Here is a 13,251-nt window from a genome sequence, read left to right as displayed (position 1 = left end):
GATTTTGTGATTTCTTATTTTGTAATTTGTCAGCAAGGAATTTAATCTCTTGACACCACTATTTGCCTCAGATTTTTAGGCTGCCTTCCTGGAAATGTCAGTTCAGTTATTGGTATCTTTACCTTACGTTTTCCATGGTTTAAGAGAGAGATCAAAAGAATTTATTGAGTTTTTCTGCAATCTCCTTATCCTCCTCCAAGACAGTTGTAGCACCTTTGTCAGCCAAAGATCAAACCACCTCCTTGGTTAGTTGCCAGATTCTGATGTATTTAAATATGTCTAATTCCTCAAATTCTTTCCTTTTGTTCTTTATTGTGTGCTTTTGCCATTTGTGATCTTTTGTTGCCCTTATTTGACCAAGACTTTCATTTCCTCAGAAAAGGTCTTGACTGTCTACCAGCTTCCTTACTCATTAACCACTCTAGTGTCCTATTGGACTTTGTGGTATTCTTCATTCTTTGTACTGTACATTTTACTTGAGCGTCTTATTAGTTTTGGCTAACCCCCGAGCATTCTGGGAAAATTTAACCCTCTTAACTTTTTTTTCAACTTTCTTTTTAACAATTCCCTCATCTCCGAGAAGCTTTCTCTTGAAATAAACATGACTGTGTTGGACTTTTGTCTTAATTGTTTATTTACAGTTGAATTTAATAGCACTGTGCTCACTCTTCTTATCAGTTCCACAGCAGTTATGTCTGCATGCCACTTAGACTTACACTGAAGATAAAGAAACATGGAACAAAGCAATTTAAAAACACAATAACAGCAGCTAAAACATAAAAATTGGTTTCTCATTTGTTTGCTTAAAATAATCCTTAATAAACTTAACTTTGCTTAAGTGAGACTCCTTTGAGTCTGACTTAGTTGAATATCACCCAGTATATAGAGGGCGAGTCTTTTAAAAAAGGCCCTATGGAGCATGTGTACTCTGTATCCATGGGGACTCTTTTAAAGGGCTCACCCTGTATATGAGAGAGAAAAACTGGTGACATAATCGTACCTTGGTTGTCGAATGCCTTTGTACTCATACGTTTTGGCTCCCAAATGCTCAAAACCCAGAAGTGTATGTTCCGGTTTTTGAACATTCTTTGGGAAGCCGCCTGTTCAATGCGGCTTCCGCTATTGTTTCTGGCATGCCTGCGCAACTGGGAGCCAATCGGAAGCCGCACCTTGGTTTCAGAAGTCAAACGGACTTGTGGAACGCATTGTGTTCAAAAACCAAGGTATGACTGTACATGAAAGATATATTGACTCCAATTACCGTAATGATGATCAAGACTGAATAGGGTTTTAGTAACAAAGGCAAATGGAGTTGTTGGTTTTTTTAACACTCCTGAATGCCTAGTGTCTGCCTTTGGAGAGGAAGAAATACATTTTGCTATGTTAATTGGGCTTTGGTGTTTTATGTGTACCAGATTGTGCTTTATTGTTTTGCTGTCAGCATGGCTATCTCATCTGGTTCTGGAATTTAATAAGAAGACAATGGTAATATTTTTAATGAGTAGACAACTTTTCAGAAATTTTGGACGGACATCATCTCTAAAGATTTTATTTCCAAAATAACTTACTTTCCTATTTTAAAAAAATCACGGAATTGCCACATTCTGTTAAGTGTTCAAAGACCATCTATAATCTGTCACTACAAAATTCTTTGTGTGGTAAAACAGTTCTTTACTTGCTTTAATTCTCATTGATTGTAAAAACTTAGAATTGTGACTTGGGATGGAGTCTGTATCTGAATAAATATATTAATGTTACCAGTTCCAAGGTGCCAAACGGCAAACTAATACAGTGGTACCTCGGGTTAAGTACTTAATTCGTTCCGGAGGTCCGTACTTAACCTGAAACTGTTCTTAACCTGAAGCACCACTTTAGCTAATGGGGCCTCCTGCTGCTGCCGCGCTGCCAGAGCCCAATTTCTGTTCTCATCCTGAAGCAAAGTTCTTAACCTGAAGCACTATTTCTGGGTTAGCGGAGTCTGTAACCTGAAGCGTATGTAACCTGAGGTAGCACTTTAAACATTCATGTGTTTGCACTCCCCAAGTGCTTATTCCCACCTCCCCCAAATATCTATATCATTGATGTTTTTCCTCAAAATTGTGCTCAAGACAAATCACCTTAAACTGTCCAGTTGTGAACAAATGCATGTGTGCAACAATACCCAAAGTCTGCCTCACATCTAATGTTATCATTATTACTTTGGTGATACGCTTGAATACTCTGGCAGAAACACATTTCTGTGAATGGAATTAGGAACAGAACAGGATTCTCAGTGACGTTATAAGTCTGTGCTGGCAGAATGCACTCTTGCAGATGTTCAAAGCTGTTCCTATCGCTGCTCGTTTTGACTTGACTCAACCCAGAGTTCAAAAGATTTTGCAGGATGTGGTGAGATGCATTCTTGCATGTCAGAGCAATAACATAACTCCATGCTAGGTTAGAAAAGGCAACTCGTGGAAACTTCACATCACTGCTGTGTGAAAGTGATCAGAGAGCTTGGTCTCATTTGTGGTTAAAAGCTGCTGCCTCTTCAGTAACATAACTTCCCTTATTACTGTACTACATCAGGTACAAGAACCAATCAGTAATGAAAAAGCACCAGTGGAGACGTGTATATTATTTAGCAATGAACTCAGGTTTAGATCCTGGAACTACCTGGAAAAAAACAAGCTATAGTATGATGCTGGGAGCACTCCTGTTACTCCTTTGTGCTTGAACAATATTATTGTGAACATGTTAATCTTTTCTTTTGTTAGATACAATTTAAGAACCCTCAGGTGCAGTTCTGTCCTTAATGCTTTGGTTTTGTGGTTTCTGCCTTTAATTTAAAAACACACCCACCCACCCCACACACAAAGGGAGAAGCTGCTACTAAATATGCACCCTACACATTTTCCTGATGTGTGCTCAGCATGGTTTTGAAAAATCCCATAGCATAGCTATTAGAACAAAAATAAGAGTCACATTGACATGGCTTACATCACTAATGCAATTCTTGAAATTTACTATAATTCCATAAAATACACAAGTGTTGCTTTTACTGTGAAGTTCATATAATCATCAAGTCTAAATGTTCAATCAGTCAAAGTACAAATGACTTGAAAGGGGGTCTTGGGGGGGGCACCCTTTGGGTGCAGCCCAAGGATGGAATTTAGCATTGCGTTCTTCACATTGTTTTGTCTGTGCACATATTCCAGCTTGGCATATGGAACAACACCCACCCGTACGCACTTCTCTGGAGGTTTTCCTGTCCCCGCTTCCAAAAAAAAGCCTCAATTGGGGGGGTACAGGGGGAGGAGAGGGGTAAACCCCATTGCGCAACCAGAAGTCTTTCTGCAGGGCTTCCACTGACAGGACTGGTTGGCTGAACCCTGCTCCAAAATTTGCAGCTGATTCCAGCTGTCCTTGTTTGACTGCATTTTTTCATCAACATCATCATTGAAGTGTGTTTTAAAAATAATCCTTTCACTCCCCACCATATGGCATTTCAGAGGTATGATGCATCTGAACATCGAAGGCTCATTTAGCAGTCTTTGTCTCCTGCATGTATTTGTCTAAAGGGTGTTTTTTCACCCATCTAGGCTAATGGCTATATTCACATTCTCTGGCAGTGAATTCTAGGAGTTAATTAGGAATTGTGTGACATAGTCCTTTTGTTGGTTCTGAACCTAATGCTGAGGAATGGTTTTAGGTGATCCCAAGCCCTACTATTAGGAAAGAGGAAGAAAAATATCTATACTTCCCCCTCCACCCAAAATACAATTCCTAATTTTATAAACCCTGCTGTTCAAGTTGCCTGCGGACCGTTCAAACTTGAAGGATCAGCGTTGGTGGGGAAAGTAGTGCACACAGGCTGCAGGATGCCCCCCCCCCTTTGTGTGTTTCCTATCATTTCTTGCTTTTCTAGCTGAGCACTCCTCAGTAGTCCTCCAACAAGGGAAATTTCCATACAAGCATGCTATTGGGACTGTCGTAACAGTTGAACTCCAGTCCCCCAACAAAGAAAATTTCCATACAAGCATGCTATTTGGACTGTCGTAACAGTTGAACTCCTACATTGTAGTTTGAGTGTTCATGATATGTGTTGCAAGGGTCTTATAGCAAAGCACCTCTTATAGGTCAGGTTGCCCAGAAAGCGTAACGTTTGCCTTACTGGCACGGAGCTGCAATCAGCATTTTTGTTACCGAACACCTAACTTGCTAGGCAGCTTCCACTTCCTTTAAAAGTGTGTTCTTCTAATGCTTTCAAGGTATAAGGTGTCAACTCTTAAATAGAAGTGGGTTTTGTAAAGGAATATGTGTGCATTTCTGTTTGACAGGAGTTGACCGGGCATTTGACAGACTAATTGCTTCTTTCCCAGTTCAGATCAGCTGCTTGGGCATCTGAAATGAGGTCTGCATGGAGGCTGGTAGCTCATTCTTGAAAAATAGGAAAGGGCAGTGCTCGAAATAATCTTTCTACGTAGTAGCTCTTCAGCGAACAACAGCAACTGTGTCCTGATATGGCTTCCTATTATGAACTAAAATGCACTGAGTTCTGTATTCATTTCCTTCTTGATAAAAACAAAGTGCTTTTGACTAATTCACAGTGAAGGTTGGGAAAGATAGTGAAACAAAGGCATACTATTCTCCTGGGTGTCTTGGTTGTTAAGGTAATTGTTGAACAGCTTATTCTATTCCCAATCCAGTGTTTGTTGCCACTTGGAACATTTTATGTGCTGATTCCCATTTAATGGAATCTGCAAAAACATTTCCCTTAATGCATCAGCTTTCTATCCAGCACCATTGAAGTTCTTCCCCAGCAAGACTTATGTACCCAAAAGATGTTTGAATAAAATAGATATTAGTTAGTAGCATTCATGAAATATGACTAATATGCTACAAATTTGTAATATAGTTGGGTGACAGCTGTAACCTAGTGCCCTCTAGATAGTTTTGACAATTCCCACCACCTTCCACAGTCTATCAGCTGGAGCTGATAGGAGATGAAGTTCAAAACATTTAGAGAGCATCAGGTTGGGAAAGGCTGGTATAGTGCAAGGAAAGAGATACAAACCTATTAGATGGAGTGCTTTCTGTATATATGAAGAAAGAAAGGTTCTGTAAAAATGGATTGAAAAGGGAAGACAAAGAACAGCTCTATCTTTTTTACATAAAAAAGGAAAAATTAATTATAAAAGATGGGAGATAATTATCCAGAAAGGTGAATTAGACAAAAGAGTCAAAGAGAAAGAGTATCATTTTTCTTTCTTTTTTTTTACAGTGCGACTTCATGACAGCATATCAGAAGAAGGATTTCATTACTTAGTCTTCGATTTGTAAGTATGTCTGCTTGCTACATACTGCACCAAGCTCTTTTTCTAAAGAATGAGACTGGGGTGCGGGGAGAGCCCGCAAAGACCCTGGGGGTATTCTCTGTGTTCCTAATATTTGACAGGTAAAAAGGAGCCATAAGTGGTTCATGTCATGGTAGTGGATGAATAAATTATATCTAATTGCATATTGAGATCCACTGAAGCTGAATGTCTTAAGTGGTTAACCCATTTCTTGATCTTGGTTCCAATGCTTCTATGGATTCAGCAGATGGTGTTGAGTGAGATGCACTTTCTCAACTTCAGCTGCCTAACTGTAAAATGGAAATATAAGTTAATTTTCTTGCTGAGATTCTGTGTGAATGAAGGAGAGAAGGACGATAAAGCACTGTGTATTTTTATGGGTGTGTGTGCAAGAGTTCTGCTGTCTTGCCGATAAGGCATACATACACCCAGTAATTTTCTCCCTTGAAACTTGAGCATTAAACCTACTATCCAGTTGGTAGACAGGTTTGGTGGGGTTGCCCTCTCCAAGCCACTGTATACTACAGGTACTACAAACACCTGTAGTATTTGTTGGCTAAAATCAATGTTAATCTGAAACAGTTCCACAGTTGTAGCCAAGAAATAATGGTAAGGGAGTACAGTATTCACACTAGGGTTGCATGTAGTTCTCAGTGTTTGAATCAAAAATGATTGGCTTTTGATCACTAATTGTAAGTGTTCCCTTTGAGGACTTGAAGTTTGGATGGCTTTTGTGAGTATTAAAAATGAATGCTCGTCCAAAAATAATTGTCTTTCCTTTAAGGGTTTCTCATGGGGGAAAAACTGTTGTTGGGCAAGAAGCCATGCAGTGTAGGAGACCTCCATGCCCCACAGGTCCTTCCCCAGCGGGTAGGATTCTTCCTAAACAGCAGGTTTCCCACCAGCAGCCCTTCAAATCATCCCCTGAGCAAGCAATGTCCCCATCAGTTTGCAGGGCAACTTGAAGAATGGTTGTATCAGGCTGTGCCTACCACTCATTTTGCTGTTTCAACCATTGTGCATACCTGCTTCAAATGGTCTCCCCAATCTTATTTCACACCAGAAGCAGGAACAAGCAAATGAGCCAGCCAGCTCCTGACTAGTTAACCATTGTAAAGAGATTATCAGTATTACTTCAGTTCTTCCATCTTGGAAGCACGTTATTTCAGTAATACAAATGGCATCGATGCCTGCTGTGGAACAGAATGGAAAACAGTACAGCACTCCTTTTGATTCAGTGCTTATATGATGGAGTATTTGAGCAAAGTTGTATTAAATTTTGTTATGCACCTATGTACAAATCTTTGATGCCAAGTTGAAGGGGAGTACACTTATGAAAGGATATCAAGTGCTGCAAAGATAAGGTTTTAACATATTTTATTAATGGTAAGTAATTCAGTTAACGTACCTACTTTTGTAGAGTGCTTTCACAATCTTTCTTGCACCTACAGGCAGCCTTTAAGAACCAATTTTTGATTCTAAAATAGCAAATAGCCCTTTTCACTTACACTTCATGATAACCTATAGACCTGAGAAGCAAAGTGTGCCTAAATGGTTAGTGAAGCACTCATCTATACCATCTATGTAAAGAGGCTGTGATCTGAAACCAGACCCAAGCATGCGCAAAAATTCAAATTCCCTTTAACTGAGTACAGAAAGATCACTTTTCTTGCAGATTTCCAACCTGTCCTTGCATAGTGTGCAAATTTTTATTTGTTGCATGTGAATTTCTCCCCCTTTGTGTCCAAAGAAAGTAGAAGTTGCATATGAAAGGTCCATGTTTCCAATTGCAAATTCAAGAACAACTTGAACGGGGGCTCCCCCATGTCAATTGTATGCATAGAAGTAGATCTAATGGATTTTAATGGGGTTTCTTTGGAAATACACCCCTGTTCAGAAGCCCTACACATGTATTCATCTGAGTGGGACTGTGCAAAATATGCATTCCCTCAACATCACACATGCTGGCTAGCCATACCCCCTGGCATAAATTTCTGCAAAGATTGAGCTATTGTATGATTATCTGTACATACAAAGCCTCCTCCATCTCTGCAGATGTGAGATTAGCCATTGTGCACAGTGTCAGGGGCATAGCTAGCCAGCATAGCCCAGCTCAGGCATTGTGAGACGGTTTAAATAAAACTTCTGAATATTGTTAAAGAAGCCTTAGGGTTACCTTTGTTGTTTCAGTTTTCTTGCTTAAACAATTGGCCCAGGCTGTTCTCCAGTGTGCTGAATTGTGAACAAGGCATTAGAACATAACTGGATCATAGTTAATAATTATGTGAGCTGCCTTGATAAGAGACAGAGAAATGGCAGATACCTTCTGAATAACATGTACTAGTATTACAAAACTGTTCAGTGAGGAATGTGAGGAAATGGTGTTCTGTTACAGTCTAAGGTCCTATTTTTGGGAAACATTCCGAAAAAGCACAAGAATTGCTGGTAAAGATGAGAAGAGAGTATGAAATGTTTTGTTTAGCAAGACTGCATTTATGAAAGATTTATGTAATAGCATATTATTCAGTGAAATGCCATGCTGTTACGGGAAGAGAGAGGCCACCAAATGTAAAAACATGTAGCTGCAGTTTAAGTCATAAGACTTTTGTTTTGCCTAATTATGCCCAGTGTTGAAATCTATTTTTGTAAAAGAAATACATTGGGCTTCTCACTTCTGGAGCACATTTCTTTTTGTCAAGAAACACTGGAGCAAAATTGTAAAGGTCATAGATGTTAGTTAATTGTCTTTTAAAATTCTCATTTCAACCTCTCTGGATAGCACATTTTGATGTGTTTTTTAAAAACCTAGCAAACAAGAAACTTTAATATTAAAACAGTCAGCTTACTAAATAGACACTTTTATTGTGAAAAGTTTTTGTTCCCTTATTGGATAGTCATTCAGCTATGTTTTTTTTGTGTGCGTGTGGTTGTTTTGTTTTTAAAAGAATTATTTTCACAATGAAATGTTGAAAGTGGTAAGATTGGGGAGGGGGTTGCCTGTGTATGCATGATTCTGTTTCTATAAGTATCACTGTAAAGCTATTACAAAATCCATAGTGAGCTGGTTGAAGTGAAAATTCAGCCATAGTGAGGTGTTTACGCAAACTTACTTTAGACTGCATGTCTTCTTTCTTATAAGCAGTTTTTCCTCTTTATTTGGGAAATACTTTAGTATCTCCAGTGGAACAATCAGAAATAGAAGAATAAATTGATAGTGTGAAGACTGAAAGGCCACACAGGGACAGGCAAATCTATTGTTTAAAACATTTTTGCTCAGCTCTTCAGCCAAAAAGGCTCTTGGATCAACTTCCATAAGATCAATAACAAATAAGACAGTCATAAGAACATTAGCAGAGACGTGATAGATCAGATAAACGTTTCCTTTAACAGAGTGGCCAAACAGGTGTCTCTGTGAGCAGGAACAATAGCCCTCCTGCTTTTCTTTCCTTTGTCCAGCTAAAAAATGCAGCACAGAAGGAAAAAGGGAGGAGGAGGAGGGAAGAGGAATACAGTGGTACCTAGGGTTACATACGCTTCAGGTTACAGACTTGGCTAACCCAGAAATAGTGCTTCAGGTTAAGTACTTTGCTTCAGGATGAGAACAGAAATCGTGCTCCGGTGGCGCAGCGGCACCAGCAGGAGGCCCCATTAGCTAAAGTGGTGCTTCAGGTTAAGAACAGTTTCATGTTAAGTACGGACCTCCGGAACGAATTAAGTACATAACCCGAGGTACCACTGTACAAGCAAACTCAGGCATCAGTCCTTAGAGCTAAAATACTCCTACAGTGATCAGGTTCCTTTACAATGATGAGCTTTAGTGGCAACAGTTCAGAGAGAAGCCAAGCCAAATGGAGCTGTTCTCTCAGCCAAGCTGAGAGAGTTTTTCGGCTTCCCAACTTCTCCCTTTGTTGTAGCTTGATGGAACAGATAGATGACAATTGAGGAAAAGCCAAATGGAGCTTGTCTGTCAACTGAGCGGATGGAGTGGCCATTAGTGTGATATAAATCCTTTCAAGTTGTTATTGTGCCTCTTCTACTAAAAGTGGACACCCATAATAGAGAGGTTAATTACTTACCAGATCCTGCATTTCTGTGTTACGAAGATCCCATAATGAAAGCCCATCATAATGTAAGTGATTTTCCTTCACGTTAGGGGGGAAAACTGAGGAGAATAAAACTTACTGGAACAATTTGGTATTGCATACAAATATCTCAGTGACAAGGCCAGAACAGCAGGTGGCTGAAGGTCAACATCCCAAAGGGCTGCTTCACACCTTATCTATCAGGGATGGGTAACTGGATCTGGCTGGTGGGGTAGATAATTATCTCCCCCATCCATTGCAGGCCAAGCTTGGCAGGTGGATGGGAGCCGCCCACCTGTCAATCACCTGACACCACAGTGAGATTAGGCAATCCTTTTTTAAATTCTTTTTTGTTTGTTTTTTGCCACAGTGGGTCTTGCAGAGCGCTTTGCAAAATGGTCTGCAAGACCAGATACCTCATTTACTACAATATCCAGTATCCTGCAAATCTATGCACCAATAGTTGCAGTGGTGTGAACCATTATGTGTGAGGATAATCCATGATTCAGTACTTTTGCAACACTTTGAATACTTTGGCAGTATAGAATTCTCTCACACGTAGGATTCTCAATTATTTTGTCTGATATAAAAAAAATGCTTTATATCATTAACAGAGTCACTGGAGGTGAATTATTTGAGGATATTGTTGCAAGAGAATATTACAGTGAAGCAGATGCAAGGTAAGTGCTGGATCTCAAGGCTTTTAACTGCTGTTTATTTACCTTTAAAGTGGTATTTGGCACCATAATACAATGATGGTTGGGGTTTGCAGTCAGTACTGACTCAAAAGTGGGAAACATTATCAGCTTGCCATGCAAGGAATTCATTATTTTTTTGGGCAACCCTAGTTTGATGATGCACTCATTATAAGGATGATGGCTTTAGTCTGCTGTTTAGTCTGGGACGTGGGTGATGCTGTGGTCTAGACCACAGAGCCTAGGACTTGCTGATCAGAAGGTCGGCGGTTCGAATCCCCGCGACGGGGTGAACTCCCTTTGCAGGGTCCCAGCTCCTGCCAACCTAGCAGTTCGAAAGCACGTCAGAGTGCAAGTAGATAAATAGGTACCACTCCAGTGGGAAGGTAAACGGGGTTTCCGTGCGCTGCTCTGGTTTGCCAGTAGCGGCTTAGTCATGCTGGCCACATGACCCGGAAGCTGTACACCGGCTCCCTCGGCCAGTAAAGCGAGATGAGCACTGCAACCCCAGACTGTACTCAACTGTCAGGGGACCTTTACCTTTACTTACTTACTATTAAACATTAAACATTGAAATGTTACAGTGGTCCCTTTAACTTTACCTTTAAGGGATCAAAGTATTTCCCCTTCATCTAGTGCACCTTTTGGCAGGGGAAATCACACTGTCCCAGAACTTTAATATTATTCATATATTATTCTTACACAATGCTTTTTGGCTAGGAAAGTGTGGTTCTCAGTTAGCCCAACAGACCCATCTAGTTTCCTCCATTGAAATTTGGAGTTCCACATTTATTGCTGTGATGAACACTTCTCATGCTTGTCCACACACAAAAATCCATGCCTGCTGTTTTCTCAGTTTTTATATAAAGCACATGGAAGTGGTTGAGTGATTCCTGCAGGGGGGGACACATTTCAGCATGCTGGTGATCTCACCTGGGCACCACAGTGTTCCTAAGCCTCTTTCCACATTAACTAATTGCCATTTTACAGGGAGCTCCAGAAAGTGGCATGGGTGGGTGATAATATCTGAAACAGTCCTTTCAGTCTCAGTGAGTGGTGCCCACTGGTACAAATAATCCCTTTCAGAGAACATTTTGGCCTTGAGGAGAAGAGTGCCAATAGATCGAAATCTCCTTGCTTGTCTTTCTAGCCTGAGCACACAGTCCCCATCAGGTACTTCCTTCGCTCAGGGACGCTCAAGATGAAAATACTTTGATTGCTGGATTTGGGTTTCTTCCTGTTGCACCGTCCAGGAAGATAAACCACTCCCTCTTTCCTCTCTGTACTCTGCTGTGCAAAACAGAAGGGGGAGGCAGCTTCTGTGACTAGGCAGTGGTTCTTAGATATTTTTGGGTTAAGGGCCCCTCTGAGAATCTGATGAAAGCTGTGGATAGCTCCCCCTCCCAATGCACATACCGTATTTTTCACTCTATAAGACGCACCAGACCACAAGACGCACCTAGTTTTTGGAGGAGGAAAACAAGAAAAAAAATATTCTGAATCTCAGAAGCCAGAACAGCAAGAGGGATCACTGCGCAGTGAAAGCAGCAATTCCTCTTGCAGTTCTGGCTTCTAGGATAGCTGCGCAGCCTGCATTCGCTCCATAAGACGCACACACATTCCCCCTTACTTTTTAGGAGGGGAAAAGTGAGTCTTATAGAGCAAAAAATACGGTACATACAAAATTTAGCACAGTTAATTTTATTATTTTGGCATACGTGCCCAGTTCATGGACTGCCTGATGAAGCCGATGCATGGACCACAGGTTATGAACCCCTGATATAAAGTCTGCTTTCCACCTCTGCTGATCATCAAACACTGCTACTTCAGAGGTCAAGGGCTTAAGATTCAGTTACATTTGCTGGTATTGGAGACAGTGGTCATAACCCAGAGAATTGCACATGCAGTTCTGTGTATCTAAAAGGGCATTTTCACTATGTTTTCTAAAACCTATACATTCTTGCCCTTTTGCATTCCCAAAGTCAAAGTGCGATTTTAAAATTTCCCTAACTTTTAACAAGTAGCTCCTTATGGGAGATTTTTTTTTGGGGGGGGGGATCTAGGACCAAAGCATTAAATAGGTCATTGTTGAGTCCCTCATCTGAAAATCTTATTGTTCATTCATATGAACGTTTTGGCATTTTCAGTGTGTTTGACCTTGGCTGTAAATATGCTAAGAACATTGGGAAAAGCTTTCGGTCTTCTCGGCCTGTAGACATCGATAAAAAAATATTCAAATATGGATGTGTAAAATGACAAACTGTGTGTTTTTGTGCCCAAATCAAAGTGTCTTAATTTGTATCTTAAATTACAGCTTAGTTCTCTGTGCTTAGCAAGAGCAAACATACTTTATGCAATGGTTTAAAGAAACATAATAAAGTGTTTGGGCTTCCTTTTATTACTTTTGGACATGCCTGCTAAACATACAGCTGTTTTAGATTAAATGTTACAGATCCTCAATGAATTGCACTGATAGTTTTCTGATTTTTTCCCCTTATAATTCAGGGGCAACATTTTGTGCCTTTTTAGTTATTGTTTAATTTGTACTTCTCCCTTTCTGTTCCTCTTGTACAAGTGTTGAATTTGTATTTGTGTGTGTGTGTGTTTTTGTGTTCTTAAATATGTTGGGGTTAGTGTGGATTGGATAGCCCATGTGCTTAAAAATCCAGTCATTGTGCCACTCATTAGACACCATGGAGAATGTGCACAGATTAGGAGAGTGAACAAAGTATTGTACATATTTTACAGTCAGTTTGTATAACCTCCAAGTCAAATGGGACAATGTATTAACCAGTGAATGTCCATGGTCTTCACGTTGAGTATACAGTGTGATTTGCCAGCATCCTTAACATATAGATGTATTGACTATGCCAGTGGTTCCCAAACTCCCCTCAACTGACCATCTTAGAATTGCTGGGGTGTTCCTGGTGGACATACTTCATGGTTTTTCTGCCCTTTATAACAGTTGCAGTGCACTGTGATAGATGCTCTATGGTTTTGAATTGTATTCTGGATGCTTTCATTTCTGTTATTGTATTGCAGTTTGCATTCTTCCGTAGAATTCAGATTATAGCAGAATAGAATGCAGCATAAGAAATAGAAGAAGCAATAAAAATAGAATTAAAAATCAGTATAAAG

The 13,251-nt window shown here is 40.1% G+C and overlaps 1 protein-coding gene across 13 annotated transcripts in view; it reads left to right on the top strand.

Moving 5' to 3' along the window:
• Positions 1-13,251, top strand: part of CAMK2D (calcium/calmodulin dependent protein kinase II delta) — a 153,261-nt gene that overhangs the window by 75,490 nt on the left and 64,520 nt on the right. For all 13 annotated transcript variants that reach the window (XM_081925084.1, XM_081925085.1, XM_081925087.1 and 10 more), the window contains 2 exons: positions 5,264-5,318; positions 10,033-10,098. In XM_081925084.1, coding sequence (XP_081781210.1) covers positions 5,264-5,318; positions 10,033-10,098 — 121 coding nt within the window. The remainder of the gene's footprint in view (positions 1-5,263; positions 5,319-10,032; positions 10,099-13,251) is intronic.

This window comes from Podarcis melisellensis (assembly GCF_964234715.1).
Source record: "Podarcis melisellensis genome assembly, chromosome: 9".
Taxonomy (NCBI): domain Eukaryota; kingdom Metazoa; phylum Chordata; class Lepidosauria; order Squamata; family Lacertidae; genus Podarcis; species Podarcis melisellensis.
This window is presented reverse-complemented; position numbering and strand designations above follow the sequence as displayed.